The 18,495-nt window shown below is 44.0% G+C and overlaps 1 protein-coding gene and 1 pseudogene across 2 annotated transcripts in view; one reads left to right on the top strand and one right to left on the bottom strand.

The window, feature by feature from the left end:
• Nucleotides 1–381: 381 nt before the first annotated feature.
• LOC119329863 lies at nucleotides 382–5,014 on the bottom strand (annotated as a pseudogene).
• A 6,615-nt stretch (nucleotides 5,015–11,629) lies between these two features.
• LOC119334356 (disease resistance protein RGA5-like) overlaps nucleotides 11,630–18,495 on the top strand; it is a 14,091-nt gene continuing 7,225 nt past the window's right edge. For both annotated transcript variants that reach the window (XM_037606940.1, XM_037606939.1), the window contains exon 1: nucleotides 11,630–12,176. In XM_037606940.1, the coding sequence (XP_037462837.1) occupies nucleotides 11,678–12,176 (499 nt within the window). In that variant the 5' untranslated portion in view covers nucleotides 11,630–11,677. The remainder of the gene's footprint in view (nucleotides 12,177–18,495) is intronic.

The following is an 18,495-nucleotide window of genomic DNA, read 5'->3' as shown; positions in this document are numbered from 1 at the left end:
AATAACATGCAGGTGATCATGCCGTTCAGCTCTTCATTCTCCCAATTAGCGGTAGTGAGACCTTGTAGGCTCCTTTGCACTAACACAAACACTGGAACAGGTTAGTGTATTAAGTCACAACGTGGAATATGTGTATTGTAATAACATCGAGAAAACACTTTCTTCTCAAGATACAGTTGTGAATTACAAGAATGCCGAGGCTGATGAGTTAACCACAATACGCCATACAAGAAAATATATTCCCCCCACTAGCGTACTTCACAAACTGATCTATGCATGGGTCTTACCATTTCCTTTATGCAATCAAAAGCTAGGACACCAATTTCTGCTCCACCAGATTGATTATCAATTTATGTATAGCACCTGAATACAAAGACTTAATCACCGACCTAGACTAGTATTCCTAGAACCAGATTTAATTATCTCATCTGGTCTTTCCTCCAGATTCTCATCTGTGCTTGTTATTTCGACCTCGGTGCTTTCATCAACATAGGAACCCGAATCCGCTAATTGCACGTCAATTATAGGATTGCTCGGATGATTACTAACTACACCAATCCTCGAGACATACTTCAGATCAGCAGCTGCACCGCCAAATTTTGTGGAGATCTGTCTAAGGCCTGGCATATAATCGATGCTGATTAATGCCGTACCATGTCCATATGTTTTCAACTGGGGATGGTTCGAACAGAGAATAAGTCGTTGCTCCATTGGGGGGATGGCATTGAAAACTAGCTTGAGCTTCCAGAGATTAGGCATTGCATCCGCCTCAAATTTTACCCAAGCTATACCCCGCATGAACGTAAACTTGAAGTACTTGAGAACTGAGAACCCGGCCTTATCAAAGATGATATTGTCATCAGGCGGTGTCTCCACATACAAAGATAGAGCAGTCAGGGCAGGCAATCCTCTGAGAATATCGACAGAATTCATCATCAGTTCCCTCACTGCAATCTTCAAAATGCATAAGTTGCCAAGTTTTCCAACCCACGAAGGTACCTGTGGGAATATGCAGCTGCTGTGCGGTGATATTTCAAATCTCTGGAGAAGGGCGGGAGGTTCCATACAATCCCATAAAATGTTTGTTTTTGAAGCTGCGGTATTTTTGACCGATGAGGCATGAGCCACTGCTATAGTTTTCAGGTTGCCATGACCTCCGAGTAAAGAACCCAGAGCTTCCATGTTTTTCGCCACATGCTGGAAAGTAGACAGTGAAGAAATGGTAAGATGAAGCTCCTGCAGGTAGTTCAGCGTGCCAAGCCTCATTAAACTGTCTACCCAATCCAGCAGATATTTCTCAACAGGAAGACTCAGGTGCAAGTGAAGCAACCGTGGGAAATTCACATCCCATGGAACAGGAGCAAATCTTGCATCCGTAATATCCAGTGTTGCCAGGTATTGTAGCACATGGTTTGGCAGTTTGATGCAGACATCACACGCGATCTTCAAATATCTCAGTTGAAACATTTCTGAAATCCCACTGAGGTCTGCTATATCATCATCACGGCAGCCTTGACCAGATAGTTGAAGGTTTAGGACACGCACAAGCTTGAACTCTGTAAGACAAGGCATAGACTCAAGTAATCCAGAAAATCTAACTGACCGAACTTGCGATTTTCTGATGTTTGCTGGTGTCTTGGCATACCTTGCGTCCCCAAAGACGAGCGAGAGTCGACGGGCCTTGTGAGAAAGTGACACATTCTTTTGACAGCTGTAGTCTATTGCCACGATGAAATTCTCTTCTGCAGACTTGTGTGTAATAAGATCATGTACCATGTCATGCACTTGACAGGACAGCACCTCATTGTTGTAGTTGACACATATCGGCTGGATGAAGCTTCTACCAATAAGTTGGTAGACATAACTTTCTGCAACTTTCTCACTGTCTTGCCCTTCTGTTGTATAGATCAGACCTTCAGCCACCCATTGCTTCACCAAATCATCTTTTAAGAATGTGTAGCCCTCTGGATACATAATAAGGTAGAGCAGGCATGTCTACAAGTAACGAGGAAGATTATTATAGCTCAGATTCAATGCCTGTCTAGTTCTTTCAGAAGTAGGCACCGCAGAGAAACAAGTGATTAACGACTGATGGATGTATGTGAAGAGATCATTTGACATGACAGGCTGGCTTAGTAGAAGACTAGCTATGCTGATTGTGGCTAACGGCAAACCATCACAAATTTCAGCAATTTCATCACAAACTTGTTTCAATTCTTCAGGACAATCACTTTCAGAGCAAAAGAGTCTGTTAAAAAATAGCTTTTTTGAGTGATCGTCATCCAGAGGTTTCATTTCAAAGACATGCTCTGACTGATAACAACAACATGCTACTGCAACGTCTTCGATCTGTGTAGTTGTTACTATTCTGCTGCCTTGACTACCCTTGGGAAAAGCTTGATTAATTATATCCCATACTAATGTTTCCCACAAATCATCAATAATAATCAGATACCTGCAACATGACAAAATTGAGGGGGCATATTAATTAGGGTTTTATGGCGACATTTTGTAGTAGTAAAAATAGTTGTACCTTTTGTTTCGTAGATATTTCTTGATATTATCAATGAGGTCAGTCTCCTTAAAATCCTGTGGGGGGTCCGGAAGCTGGAGTTGCGAGAGAATGTCACAGAAAATCCTCTTCATATCGGGTTTCTTGGACACCCGAATGAAAGCACGACAATGATATTGCTTCCCAATCCTGCTGTACAACACTTTGGCAAGTGTAGTTTTACCCAGACATGAAGGTCCAAGAATAGAGACCACCTTGAGCTGTTGCTCCTGCTGCTGTTGATCCTCCCCAACGTCAGCCACCAATGAGTTGATAAACTTATTCATCCAACCATCGATCACGATGTGCGATGCTTCATCATCATACTGTGTTGGAATTGGAGGCGTAGGGCCAACGGGCACCAGCCTACGCTTCAATGTGCTGCACGAATGAAGACTGTATCTCTGGCTAGCACGGAGAAGTCTGACAGTGTGCTACAGAAAATTTTGGTTATAAGGCAAATGAGGAGCTGCTCTGAGATGATAACGGGGACGTAGATAGTTGTGTTAAATGTTTAGCTTCGGCAAGTAGACCTACTTAGTTATGTTTCCCCTGGTGGAAGTAGACCCAAATCTATGTTTTGCTGTGCCTAAGAAACAGTGGACCACTTATTTCTTTAGCACTCTGTTTCTGAATATTTGTGCAGTGTGACAGAACATTCAGATTGTTTTCGGTTTCTTTCAATGATTTGTGTGGTTCAATTTCTGAAGTAAACTGGAGATGTTATAAATTTGATGGTTGCTGTAGTTGCTTTAATTTGGACCATCAGGAACCTGTTTTGATCCGTTTCTATTAATGAATTCGATCCTCAGCTGGTGCTGGGAGTACGGCTACGGCTATGGACTCTGTCTCGCGCGGATCCAATAAGTTCCTCCTCTCTGTACTTTTTCTTCGGTACATGAGTTGTTTGCTTTCATACATTGCCAATTTGGTGGGCTTTCTGTTTTGACAATGTATATGGTCACGGTCGACTTTGATGTGTCTGAATTTCACATAAGTTTTACCATGGTCCTTCATTCAGTTACAGGATCATCAATTTGTATGCTCTTGACAATGCTATACGACCATCGAAATGCTATATGGTCCTACATTTTACAGATGGTTTTCCTTTTCTTTTACATGATATCTGTAAGAAAATGAAATGTAGACTGCTCTGCTCCAGCGACTCCATTATGGTCCTGAGCAGAGAATGGAGCAGGGAGTGCTATGAATACATCGTGCTAAAAATTAAATGCCTGAACTATACCGGCATCAGACTACCCCCTCCTGAACTATGCACTGCTCCATCACGCTAATGGCGGATGGTATCCGCATCCGACTACCCGCAACAAGGAACAAGCATCAGGAACCCTAGCTAGCTCCAGATCGAAATAGAATACTTGCAGATCAAGCCGCCATGAGTGTCCCCACTCGAGCTCAGGGACAGGATGCCGCCGGCGCCGGCTCCGTCTCCGGGCGACCTCCGCGGCACCGGCCGCCAGAAGAAACATTAGCTCGCCGCCTCTCCGACATCTTTCCCTCACGCCTCCTCTGCTCCGGAGAGACGCCTGCGGCAGCAGATCGGACGGGCACCAAACGTCGGCTGCGATTTGTCAAGTCTTTCTTTTTCCGGTGACTAACTCTGCTCTAGTAATTCTTTTTCAGGAATACTCCCTCCATTTTTTTAGTCCGCATATTAGCTTTGGTTAAAGTCAAGCTTTGTAAACTTTGACAAATTTTATAAACAAATTATTAACATATATAATAACAAATTAATACAATTAGATTCATTATTGAATGTACTTTCACATCAATTGTTATGGTAAATGTTTATTTATTTTTTTATAAAGTTGGTCAATTTTTACGAAATTTGACTTCAATCAAACCTAATATGCAGAGTAAATAAAAAGAAGGGAGTACATTTTTGGAAACGCTCATTCACCCATGATGGAGTTGTGTGCGCCCCCTCCATGTCCGTCAGATCTGTTTTTATCAGACCACTCGTAACTATTTTCACACCTTTACGACTTGTCTCGTGTTGCAAAGTAAAGAGCACATCATGACTATTTGTTGCAAAAAGATTTTGATTCCGACGCTCCATCAACCGTCGTCGTTTCCCTGCCGCCGCTACTTTCTCGGCGTCCACGATGACATGTTCGAGCTCGGTGAGTTACCGCCCCTCTCTCATCCTATTCTATTGTCGTAGGCCTCGCACTGCTCGGAATCGAGCTTGCGGCCGAGCACCATGGGGTCTGATGGCATGCGCGGCTGACGAGTTCCCAGCCACGCATTGTGCTCCGTGCACGCCTGCAAGGACTGATACATGGCTCCGATCTTTGCAACAGGATCCTTTTTGCGCTCGGCCTTCTGCAATAGGAGCTTTGTTGCAATCTTTCCCGCACATTTCTTTTCTCCGATCTTAGCGATGTGAGCCTTGTGGATATCGACCTTTTGCAACATAAACCTTGTTGCAAACTTTCCCATACTATTTTTTTCTTTGATATCCACAATAGGAGTTTGGTTGCGCTCAGTCTTCTACAACAAGAGTCTTGTTCCAATCTTTTCTAGACAATTTTTTCCTTCGATCTCTGCAATAGGAGCCTTGTTGTGCTCAACCTTATGCACCAATAGCCTTGTTGCATTCTTGGACATTCTCTTCTTTGTCCTCCAGGCCTTCTCCGGGGGGTGCCCTATCGCTCCCACGAGAGGGGTAGAGCCAATGCGACGGAGTTGGCCATCATGGCTATCGGACATAGAACAAGTTCTATTCACCGTTGTAGCACCTCACACCGAGACACGTGTTAGGGTTACAAGACAGCCGGTGGTGGGTTTCATATGATGGATGATATGACATGTATCCCGCCTACATCAGAGGAGGGGAGGCTCGGGGGAGACACACGGAGCAGCTCGGGTAGATCGGGCAGGCACCAAACTTCGGTTGTGATTTGTTAAGTCTTTTTTTCGGGTGTCTAACTATGCTCCCGTGATTCTTTTTTCAAAAACACCCATAAAATATATTTGTTGAAAACGTGCATTCACCCCATGATGGAGTTGTGCACGTCGACCACCTCCACATCCATCAGATCTATTTTCTATCAGATGTCTTGTAACCATTTTCACATCTTTAGGTCAACTCCCACGCGTCGACGCATTTTGTATGCCCGCATACGTTTGGGTCCGCGCAGACAGAAAACGTGGTCCAATGCGCCACACAAACAAACGGGTGTCAGTTTGAATGGAGTTTTGGTCCAAATTTTGGCTTGATTTGCGTCCTCTCGGACACTTAGCGGATGCTCGTGGCATCCTCCCCGGCCTCAGATGGCATGCTACCGGGTCGGCTCTTTGACGAGCTTTGTGGTGGCAGTGGTGGCTTCGCCTCTTCATAGTGTAGGCGGCAAGGGGTCTAGCGGCGGGTATCCATGGGTCATTCTCTTCTGGAGGAAGTGGCGGCACCCATATCTGATTCTGATGGGCTAGACTACATCATGGTGGTGACCTAGGTGCTTCGTGATACGCTGGAGGATTCTGAGCGAAAGATTCGCCCTTTGGCACAGGCGAAGGCAATGCCTGTGAGTTCCCCTTTCTTCAGACTCAACATTGGCGACGCTTTGTGTTGTTACCCTCCTAGGAGTGTTCTCGTGGAGGAGCTCAAGCGTCACCGGTTGGGCTGTGGTTGTGCTCTTAGGCAATCATATGCTCTTTTTCTGCATGTCTTCGTGTTGTTTTTGTGCCTTTTTGCATCTTTTTGTGATGCGACTTCTGTTGTTTGGTTTTCTTTTATCTTCTTTGTTTTAAGGTTTCCTCGCTACTTTGTACCGTTCCGCTATAACTGTGGTTGTTGCTTTACATGGAAAGCGGGCCGAAAGCCTAGTTTGAGAGAAACATGCAACACATTTGTAGTTTCTAGTGGTTATTTAGTTTTAACTAGCTAAATATCTGTGCACTGGTATAGAAGTTCAATGCTCATGCATTGCTAGAGAAGTTGTCCTTAATGATATGAGTTGTTTAAATGCTTTTGTCATTATAGTCACTAATTTTGTGCAAAAATATTTTTCTCAAAACAAGAATCGATTGACTCTCTAATCACAAGATCTTGATGCATCTCACTAGCTACTGCATATAATGCTTTTTTCCTGGGGTAAAATTGATAATTGTGTAAATTAATTTCTTGGCAACTTGAGAGGTAACCTCTGAATCGAGAACGAAGGGGCATTCACCAAATGAGATATACATATTTTGTTGTAATTTATTGTATATTAAGGTTTGAGAATTTATTGGCATCACTTTTAAGTCTGTATAGCCTCGGTAAGCCCTCAGAGGCAGCGGTTGGCTAGTTGCTGTTGAGCTCGCCGGCCACACCATCTTTTTTCCTTCTCCTCGTTCGTTTGCCCTCTTGTTCCCCTTGTTTCTCCTCCTCCACAATTCCTCCTTCAGATTGGATAGGGTGGTGCACCGATTGGATCCAACGGTAGCACCGTCTGTTTCGAGTCATGGAAAGTCTGACCCACAATACATCTTTAACTGCTAGCTGTAGAGAAACAATGCATTGCCCCTGCTTTGTAAAGAGAAAGATAAGTTTAACAATCGGCGAAGCAGGTGGCTAGGCACGACACAGTGGCGTGCGTCCTGATGCTTGCTTAAAAGACCCGAACAAGGTGGAATCATGTCTGGTGAATGTATGGAGACTGAGGATACAATTTCTTTTTATAAAAACTAAACGCCAAATGCAGAGTCCTCCAAGTTTGCCAGTATCAATGCAAATGCACGCTGGAACTAGCCACTTGGGAAGGGCAACCACTATATATCTTGTGCACTCTTCTAGCTGAATCGATGCATGCATGCTGGAACTAGCTGGCCGGTGACGCCCAAAATTAGGCTTACGAAGGAGCCACTGTGATGTTTTGCTGGCTAATAAAGTGGGACACATTTTAGTTCTACATCTGTGTTTTGGCTTGTGCCTGGATTGCAGTGCTTATATAGTTGTAGGTTAATTATACTTTTTTGGCAACTTAAGAGGTAACTTCCGTGTATCAAGGGATAACCACTAACTGAAATATTTATATAGTGTTGTAATTCGGAGTACATTATGTTTTAATATTTTCACCATGTTTTGTTGATCGTCATGCACTTGACTTTATCTCTATGCAATGTGCTTACTATCAATACTTTCGAGTATATGTTCCGGTATTTATTTTCTTTGAATATTGTTTAAATTATAAGAACACACGGAGTATAACATACATGCTCCGACCACATTTTTCACATTTTAATCCTCCTGCTTGTCCAGATATCAGCCACTGCCACAAAGGTGTGCTGCCTGCATTCCGAGGAGGCACCACTCTAAATCCGCATCGGCATGGCGCAGGTAAAGCGCTACAGGGTGGCCAGTTGCTATTGCGCTTGCAGGCCACCAACTCATTTCCGTTATCCCCATACTTCCGCCCCACTGCTCCCCTTGTTGCTCATCCTCCACCGCACCACTTGATTGAGAAATTTGTGAAAAATATAAATACTTTGGTAGATGTGGTGTGAAAGACTAATGAATTCATTAGTCCATTGAGCGATATCATGGTTTGTTTCGAGTCATTGCAAATGCAAAGTTCATACTCACTGCGTTCCAGACTGCCAAGTTGAAGTAATGTATGAATGCATCACCAGCTGCTTGGATTGATGAGACAGATAACCCCGAGACAAGGTGCCAATGGTCCAGAGTTGATTAGTTCATCTAATGTAACTTTTTTCTTTTCACATTCGCTGGCACGCCACACTGCCAGATTAAACTAATACACTGCTTGGATCAATGGGGTGGAGACATGGGAGATGAGTTAGAAAACGTATGAACACGCGCTGCAGCAGTCGACAAGTAATATATATCTTTTGTAGGTGACTGTGAACTACATAGAGGCATCTTGTGAACTTACTTGGAGACTCGGGATGCTTGCAGTGCTTTAGTAATAGGTTAGTGAACTCTAAGCTGCATCTGATCCTTTATATTTTTCTGCCCTCCCAAGGTTGCAACTGAGCTTTAGCTAATATGAAGGATCTGACAATGGTGGAAATATGGTGTGAGTCTAAGACGGATCTCTGCCGTGTAACACGGAGCCTCAAGTCGATCCGGTTGCTATGTAAAAATCTAGATGGCTTTTGTGGCACATCGGCGATCAAGTACTTTAAACATCTCGAGGAGATAGCTCTTGATCGTGAAGTGGGTGGTGACACAAAGCATAAATGGAAAGAAGCAGCAAGGAAACACCCAAGACGTCCCAAGATTTTCTTTGTCTAAACAGCATCAACATCCTGGTAATGAAGCGTGATGTACTTGTCTACTATTTAATTTGCATTAAGCTGCTTCCTCCTCACTTCTTCCTGCTAATGGTGGCCTTTTCTTATTGCACACACAGTAAAATTTACAAGTTGCTAATGGCTCTGTAATAACTAGCCGCTAATTGGTTGATGGCCATTCTTGGACAAGTGTGTCTCATCATCATGATCAAGTTTATGGAATAAGTTTGTCCTCTTTGCTATCATGTCGATTTGGTGGCTTCCGCACCGTTTCACACCTAGGCTTTATTTGTAACAGATCAAGTTAATGACCTGTTGAGTCGAGCAAAAGAGTATATTTTTCAGGATGTATGGTGACTTCCCCACCGTTTGAGCCGAGCAAAAGAGTATATGGACTATGGTGACTTCCCCACCGTTTCACACCTAGACTTTTACTTTGTTGTTGGCTATGTATTTCGTCCCAATCAACTTAATTGGTCTATTATTTGTCACAAATTTAGCACTGCAATGTAATTGTTTGCGAGAATTCTGGAATCTTGATTTAATTAATATGAGTATCAATAAGTACTACCAAGCAAGTCAGCAGGTGAGCTGCTCTTTGAATTACAAGAAGAAATACCTAAAAAAATTGATACAAAATAAAAGAGAGGAAATAGAACAAGCCTCAAACATGACTTGCCGAGAAAATTCACTAGATATAACTCACTGTGTTTTTTTCAGCTCAAGTGCAACATATTAATATCAAGCTGATACACCCGGCCCTGAGTGGATGTGCCTCCTCTCTGGCCCCGAAAGCGAGTTGAATGTCCTGCGGCATGACTCCTTAGCTAGATTATTTATAGTGGTGTTGTCCTAAAAATAGCATTTGTAGACACATTAATTTGTTCTTTGCCCGGGCTTTGAATAGTTTTTGGGTCCAAAATGCACCTGGCTTCTGTAATAGCAGAGTCAAGACATCGAGCATGCACAAATTCAAGTTATTAATAAAAACAAAATAAAAGATATGACACCTAGCAAGGGATCAGAAGCATGCCGCAACAATCAGTAACACCAACCATCAAAAATAGTCGCGGGCAAATTAACTCCGAGCAATCTTTTCGCCAAGGTATCGCCATGGATTGTCCAGTGCTAGTCCCACGACTCTTTCCCATGTGCATGTCACATGATGTGGTGAGGTGAGGGTGAGGATACACGCAGGTGCGACCGTGCCATATTGTCTCATCTGCACATGCCCCCAACCCATGCACGTGTGGGCCGGCTGACACAGAGTCTCCTCGAAAGTAATAATCAATTGATGTACGTGTAATTTAAGTTTCAATATAATACTTACCAAAGTACTACTCCTCTTTCAATTCCGAAGCAGATAAGAAACCAATTAGACTGTCCAATCAGATTCCAGTGTTTGGAAGTAATCAGCGTGAGCGGGAGAGGCAAAGGTTACCCGCAAAAAAAAAAGAGAGGAGAGGTTAAGGTAACGCACCATTGGCAATCGACAAAGAAGCATAGCATCCGAGGAATTTGAAAATAAACACAAGGCAGCAGGCACGGCAGTAGAGGCGCAAGCCGCAGTGCGATGCATGTGACAATTAACGAGGTGAACCACAATACGAGAGAGAGAGAGAGAGAGAGAGAGAGAGAGAGAGAGAGAAAGGCATCACATGTCCACGTCTCCATCTACTTCCCCTCTCATCTCGCGAGAACCCTAGTAGCCACACTCTTCTTCAGAAGAGGCCGCCAGACATAGGCGACCCTGGCGGCAGCTCATCGTCCTGGTTTAAAGTGCAACATGTCAATATCAACCTGATATGGATCTACCACCTATCTGGACCTGAAGCGCCCCCCATGACCTGCGGTGCGGTGACCTAGTCGGATTTTTTATAGTGGTTTTCTCTGAAAAAATAGCATTTTAGACGGCTTAGTTTGTGCTTTCTAACACAATGTAAGATCTAGCCAAGACATCAAGCGTGCACACCTTCCAATTATTAATAAGAATAAAAGAAATATATCACACCAAACAAGCAATAAGCAGAACGCTATAAGAATCAACAACACCAACCACCGCGACAACACATGAACTGCGAGAGAGAGGTTCTTCGAAAGCAATGCCTAAATGAAGAGAACGACAGGGCAAAACGCAAGTGTCACAGGATCCAAAATTGAACACCAGATCATGGATTTCACCTCTAAGATTAATTTCAAGAAAGCTTTCCGACAAGGTATTTGCCTGATTAAGTAATAAAGCGCCCCTTCTCGAAAAAAAGATATTTCCCCGAGAGAGTGAGAGAGAGGTAGCACCGTGGCGGTCCCCATTTTTTCCTCATGTGCATGCCACGTGATGTGGTGAGAGAGAGCATACACATGAGAGTGCTTGTCCCATTTTGTCCTATACGCTCCATGTGCATGCCCCTAGTGTGCGTGCGCCTGAGCCAGGACCCTGTCGACGTTCACTCGCAAGAGTCTACTCGAATGTAATAATCAAAGGTCGTACGCATATTTTAAGGTTCAATATAATACTTGAGAGTTGAGACGAAATACAGCTCTTTCAAATCAAGAGCAGATAAGAATCCAATGAGCTTGGCCAATCAGATTCCAGTGTTTGAAACTATGCAGTGTGAGCGGGAGAGGGCGATAGGCCAAGGTAATTAACAAGACAAAGCAGTGTGAGCGCCTAGGCATAACTAGTGTCCCAGGAATTAACAAGAGGCAGGCACGACAGTAGAGGCACAGCCAGTGCGATGCATGTGATGTGACAATGTAAGGAGAGAGAGAGAGAGAGAGAGAGAGGAACCACTTCTCCCCGTCCCCATTTGCTTCCGCTCTCCTCTCGCCAGAACCCTGGTAGCCACACTCTCACTCTCTTCGGTGATGAGGCCACCGGACATGTATGACCCCGGCGGCAGCTCGCACGCCAATGAGCTGCAGCCGGAGGTGCTTCTCTACACGGCGTCGCCGTCGGCGTCTCGCCGCAGAGGGCGCACCTCCGCCGACCGCTACGCCTTGTGCGCCCTGCTGCGCGGCTACGGCCTGGCCGTGGACGTGCGCGACGTGTCCAGGAGCAAAGCGCACCGCAGCGATCTCAAGTCGTTGCTCGCGGCTCGGGGCTGCGCCTTCTCCCTCCCGCAGCTCCTCGTGGGCGGCCGGCTCGTCGGTGGCCCTGACGATGTCAGGCAGCTGCACCAGGCCGGTGGGCTGCGGCCTCTCCTCAACGCCGCCCCAAGGCCGAGCCGCGCCTTCGTCTGCCAAGCCTGTAAGAGGGTCGGCTCCGAGCCGTGCCCAAAGTGCAGGGAATCTCGCAACAAGATGCTGGATCATGGCATTACTGAGGAGGCGGAGGAGAGGGTCGTCCTTTTCTATCCAACCCAAGGTGACACTTCCTTTATCTCCTTCCTTCTTATCCCTCTACCGCTCCTACAGAAAGAAAAGAAAAACCCCGAGACTGAACTTGCTTAAACCCTGCTACTGTTATTCTCTCCATTCAGTCAGCGTTTTTCGGTTAGCAAAAAAACGGCCAGGACATGACTTGGTTGAGCTTATTTCTCCTGTTAGTTAGTTAGCTGAATAGGTGCAGCCTTGATCTAGTCATGGGATGGCATGCCATGGTGATCGCTGCAAGTGCGCACACCTAGCTCACGTCGAGCATCGTGGGGTGACACTTCCTTTCTCTACTAGAGAAACCCCGAGACTGAACTTGCTGCTGCTGACATAACTCGTGTTTTTTCTAAAGAGGGGAAAACCTTGTACATGACTTTTTTCGAGCTGATTTTCTTGTCTTAGTTCGTTAGGTGAATAGGCGCACCCTTGATTGTTGGAGCTCACATACCAACAGAGGGACACAAGTGAATGCCGTGCACACACACTTCTCAGATAGCACACCCACACCACACACATGGGCCAGCCGCCGCACACTCGGCCACTAACAGCACTAACACAGGCCACAGCCGGCCACTAACAAACCCATGGTCTTATCTTCTCCTCTAATCTCTCTAGGGTTCTAAAGAGTCCCATGCAGGTACAACATCAACGTGACCAACGGCCTGTGAGTAGTGCAGTCGCATACTAATAAAACAAACAAAGACTCTAAAACAATTGCAAGTCTAGATTAGTGCTAACATTGATCTGGTCACGGGATGGCATGACCTGGTGATCACCGCAAGTGTGGACACCTGGCGGAGCCAGAAAAATTAGTCATTGGGTTCACTCATTGACTAGTTGTGAAAACTTGGTATGAACTAAGTCCAATTTTACGCCATATCATAACAAGATTATAACAATCAGAGAAACCATGATGAATAGGAATATGATATATCACTTATCACAAATACTTGTTACATTAAAATTGAAGAGTGTGAGACATGCCGATTGGATGAAATTACAAAATCACATGGGTAATACTGAAATAACTTCTAGGCTTCAAATGCAACTTCTCTTCTTCCTAAGAACATTAAAGAAAATAACAAATTAGTTCCTCGAAAAAGTGTTTCGCTCTACTTTATGTAAAAATCAAGAAATAATAAGTTAGTCTGACAAGTTCAAAATAAAAGTGTCATCATGCAAAAGAATCATGTAAACTCACTCACATTTCGGGACATCCCTTTTTGATCCTTCATTCAAACATATCACTGTTACTAATGGTAGAAGACATGACCTTTTTGCACATAGAAAATTAGACAATTACTCGTGAACTGATCACCATTTTATTATTCATATTTTCATTGACAACATTCAAAACTGAAAGTGTCTCTTCACGGATGTTGTGGCAACTGGCAATATATACTAATACTAGCTTTAGAATTGATAGACCAAAGGAAAAGTAACATGCTTATTTGTCTGGACCATTAACTTAGCAAGATTAGCAATCTCATCCAAATTGGCAAACCTTTCATTTGCTCGCTCATTATTAATGTAAATACCTTCAATGTCCCTATGTGGATAAACAAATTTAGATGGTTGCCTGTAAAATCCCCTTGTTAAAATATCAACTTGCTTCTTAGGATTTTGTGTATACTCTCAAATTCGCTTATGATCAGTGCCATCATGAGGCAATTCATCTAAATTAATTTCTCTCTGAATGGAGGACTCCAGAAGATTACTTTGCTGCGGTAATTGATATATTTTACGTCTAACGGGTGACCTCGGCGAGCCCACATCAAAATACCGTTCCAAAGCCTAGATCAGCCAAGGTCCATAGGAAAAACAATTAGAAAACTAGGGCAAAAATTACCGTACTGGACCAGATAGAACATACACAAGAGGGGAAGATGTGTCGATGTGATATTACTACCTCGAAATTGAACTGCAGTTATGTGCTTGCCGCGGTACATCTGCAATTGAACACTTGCCGCTGGCGTTCAGGCGAACACAAGGCAGGATGAGACGAGCAGAGAGAGGGAGGCGAGTTGGGGAACCAAAGAGGCCGGCGGCTGCCATCATCATACAGGCTATAGATGGATAATAAACCAAATTATTGATCAAGTGACGAATAGGAGAGCAACTAGTTAACGAGCGCTCCTTCGGGAGCCTCGCAACGATCAGCACCACTTGTCGCGCTCCCAGCCGCCCCGCCACATGTCGCGCTCCGGACGCTCCCTTCAGGTTTTGTTTTTTATTTTTATTTTTCCGCACACGTTTTCGGCTTTTTAAATGGTTTTTTCTTATTTCTTTTCGACATTTTGGTTTTTCACTGGTCTTCCTGAACTTTTGGACCCAATTTTTTTTTGGAATTTTCTTTTGCGTGACGCGTTTTTTTCCGCGAGAGTCACGCCCGTGCCTCTCGAAAATGGGGAAAAACGCGTTTTATGTTTTTTTTCACGAGAGGCACGATTTTGCTTCCGAGAGAGGCACAGTTGTGTTTTCGTGAGAGTAACGGCCGTGCCACTCTAGAATAAACAAATCTACGAAAAAGGGGAAAATGCCCGGGTTGCAACAAGTGGCGCATATGCAGCGCACCACTTGTCGCAACCCGGGGAGATGAGAGTGATTTTTGCAATGAGTACTCCTTAGCTAGTGATTTCGGATGAACAGGCATGGTAGTGGGCACGAGAGACAATTTGTACCTGGGCTTTTGGGCCTTTTACTGGTCCATTCACGTGGGCTTGGCAGCTTGAATGGGGTCATGCTTCATTTTCTGTTGGGTTCAGGATCCTTTGCAGCGCGAACACTTTTAAGAATAGAAAGTTAGAGGCACTATTAATTTCACATTACACTGTAGAGTTTAGATTTTCCAATTGTTTGAAAACATGTGCTGATATTACAAATGAAGTTCATGATCATGCAAAAGAAGTTCGCGTATTCAAAAAATAGTTCACCAAAATCGAAAGAGGTCATGTATTCAAAATAAAGTTCACAAACTCAAAAGAAGTTCATCGATTTTCAAAACAAGGTTCATTGTACATTGAAAGTAGTTTATCGAATAAAAGAGTTCATCTAATTTGAAAAAAGTTCATTGATTTTGAAAAAAAGTTCATCAGTTTTGAGAAAAAGTTCAAAAAATCTAAAAAAATTCATCAAATGTGAAAATAAGTTCGGCGATTTTCAAAAAGGCTCACGAGTTTCAAAAAATCAGTTCATGGATTTCAAAACACAAGTTCATCCATTTGAAGAAAACAATTACAAATTTGGAAAAAGAAAGAAGAAAAGGAGGACAAAGTGGAAGGAAGAAATGGGTATAAAACGTGTATGTACCACAGCTAGTGGTGGTCGTGTTGGTTACGCATCGATCCCCGATAACCTGCGGTGCGGGGTTCGAAGATGGCACGACCGGTTGGATCAGCTTAGGTATGAAATTTCCTTGTAACTAATGACAATACAAATAACAAAGAAGAAAGTAGAAAATCGGTAAGTTTGTCTCTCTCGCCAGTTTAAAATTGTTGTTGTACCGTCACCTCTGCCATAGTGGTAAGCTTGGGCCATCCGCATTGTCATAGCAACTGTCCCTGGGCCAAGGTTTTAGTGGGGTTTGAAAGAAAATCATTTTGGTTTAGGTCGTTCTAACTAACAAACTAACTACATACTGAAGTTGCAGGGTTGACTCTAGAATGTAGCTTTATTTTTTGTGTACTTTTTCTTTATTTTAAACTTATGGTTTATCAATTTATCCAAAATTGACAACAAAATATTTTTGAAATACATCAAATTAGTCACAAAAATAATAAATGAAATCCAAAACAGGCCACAGAAGAGGCCTCCTGTGACACAATTCTATCTGCTAATGTGTATGAATTACATCAAACAAGTGACTACTGCCACTAAAAGAACTGATGACTGGTGTGTGATTTTGCAAGTGCACAGGCAGTTGACCATAGTGAAGATCAGTGTGGTTGAGTGCACTAACGGCGTCATGGCTATTTTTCGAGGCATACCACTAGCCACGCTTACCATAACTTTGTGTCTAATTATATATTTTGTAAGATCCATCAAAAAATAGGACCTTGCATTGGCGGCACCTCCAGGCCGCCAGTGCTAAAGGCTCCTTCTCTTTAGCTCCTCCTCTCACAATTGTTGATGCACTACCGGGCATAACCTCAATGGTGGGTGGCTGCGGGGTTTGCCTCTGACAAGGGGTGTGGAAGGCCCTATCTTCGTGGGGGCCAGGCAACGCAGAGATGAAGAGGGCAGTGGCCCTCGGTGGGCTTCTGACTAGCACACCGTAGCAACAAAAGTTAGCCCACCCTACTCCATTGTCTTCCATTCCTAGAGCAGCAACATTGGCCGGCGTTTTTGTGCCGGCATCCAGGCTACTTCGACCGTGTTTTCCCGTGGTAGTGTGTGTGGACACATGGCAACATAGTGTCGGCTTCGGTAGCCGATGTCTGACGCATCTACGACATCCATCAACGACGATTGTCAGTGGAGCTATACAGTTGACGGTTTCATGTCAATCTGGCAGGTCGAGCATGGGCAGAACGGCTAGGGCTTCATGTATACAAGTGTGCCGTCTGTGATGCATGCCCTATACATAGTAGTCCCAGCCTCCAGGTGGCGTGGTGCAATGGTGTTGTGGCACCCCGCATCCAGCTAGGCTAGATTGACAAATACGGTAGGAAACTCCCAGATGGTGATGAGGCAGTGGCTAGAAGCAATGAGGAGGCAGCCCTAAACATGCTTCCAGTGTTTTCTCCTACATTCCCCCCCCCCCCTCTTTATTTATGTAGGCCAATTTGTTGAGCATCAGTGCTTAACTTTGGTTGCCATCACTGAATAATCAATCATATATGGGTGTGCACATCAACAGGTCTAGAGGGCAGGGATTGATCTACATTTAAAAAAATAACAAATCAATAATTAACAAAATGCCTAGGATACGACCCAACCAGCCGTGCGCCACCCGCCTTCCACATGTACAAATCGCTTGGATAAACATTTAGTAGATTTGTGGTGGTGGCTTGTGTGTTAAATACTACATCCATTCATAAATATAAAATGTTTTTGATATTTTTAATATAGACTACATACAGACTTAAATGAGTCACAAACACACTATATCGTGTCTATGTATATCCGATTTAGAAAAAAGTTAGGACATCTTATATTTGTGAACGGAGGGAGTAGACATGCAATTCTGCCATAAGAAGGTGGTGACATGAAAACCAAAGTAGCTCTATTGACCCAAAACAGAGACCACGCGAGGAAAAAGGAAGGTCAATAGTAATAACATATTAAATGGAGAAACAACTTCTGTGATTTTGAATAGCATTTAAATTTCTAACTCTGATGTTGTAATTTGAATGAATGTAGTGTATAAACGCTTGTAATTACCCTCCCTCCGGTGTACGTAAACGGTTGTAACTCCGCCATGATCGAACGCATTGTCTCCCAAACGAAGAGTGCACATCGAATTGTGCCTATGAAGACAGCAAACACTCGAGAACAAATGATCTATATCGATTATATAAGAGGGCAAAGTTAGCGAGTTATGAACATTGTACATAATTTTTCACTTGCCGACATTGCATTAAACTAACTAGATGTATAGATCTGTTCGAAAAGGAGGATTACCACTGGCCTGTGATATAGATACACTAGTTGTTGTGGGAGGTGCCTGTGCCATACTTGTTGGTGCGGGTGGATGCCTTGGTGTTGTGAAAGGGAGCACAGGTGTCGGCCTCCCAGTCTGAATGACTAGAACAAACTCTCAAGCCATCCAGGCGACCAACTCGTCGGCTATGTTTGCGCATTCACCCACCTTGTTGATGGTGTGCTCCATCGCCAACCACTCTGTGTTCTCTTCCAAGACTGGGCCGGGGTGGGCCTCGTGGCGGGGATCCCAGTCTTGCCTAACAGTGAGGGCGCAGGGCCGGGGCGGCCGTGGCATGTATTAGGCAGTGTCGCCGGGTAGCTTCTGCATGGTTAGGCATACAATGTCATCTGCAAGTATAGTACACACGTTCAACTGTGTGAAATTGTGTGAACTTTGTTCGACACAGTTTCGACAATAATTTTTCTGTGTGAAATGTAAAACATATTGCGCATAGTTGAGCTCATAAAACCCTGTTCAAATTATCTCACACATCGTTTATTTATCAAACGTTGTGAGGTGCCCGCCAACATCACACAGATTCGTCCATCTAACCTGTCGGCAAGACATTTCACACAATTGTTTACTAGTGACCGTGCGCGATGTGCAAACCATCCCACCCATGATTTTTATAATGTGTGTCTCGTCATGCATTGTTCATCACTAACAT

The sequence above is a fragment of the Triticum dicoccoides genome, chromosome 7A (assembly GCF_002162155.2).
Source record: "Triticum dicoccoides isolate Atlit2015 ecotype Zavitan chromosome 7A, WEW_v2.0, whole genome shotgun sequence".
NCBI lineage: Eukaryota > Viridiplantae > Streptophyta > Magnoliopsida > Poales > Poaceae > Triticum > Triticum dicoccoides.
Note: the sequence above shows the minus strand (reverse complement) of the source record. Positions and strands in the feature narration are given on the sequence as shown.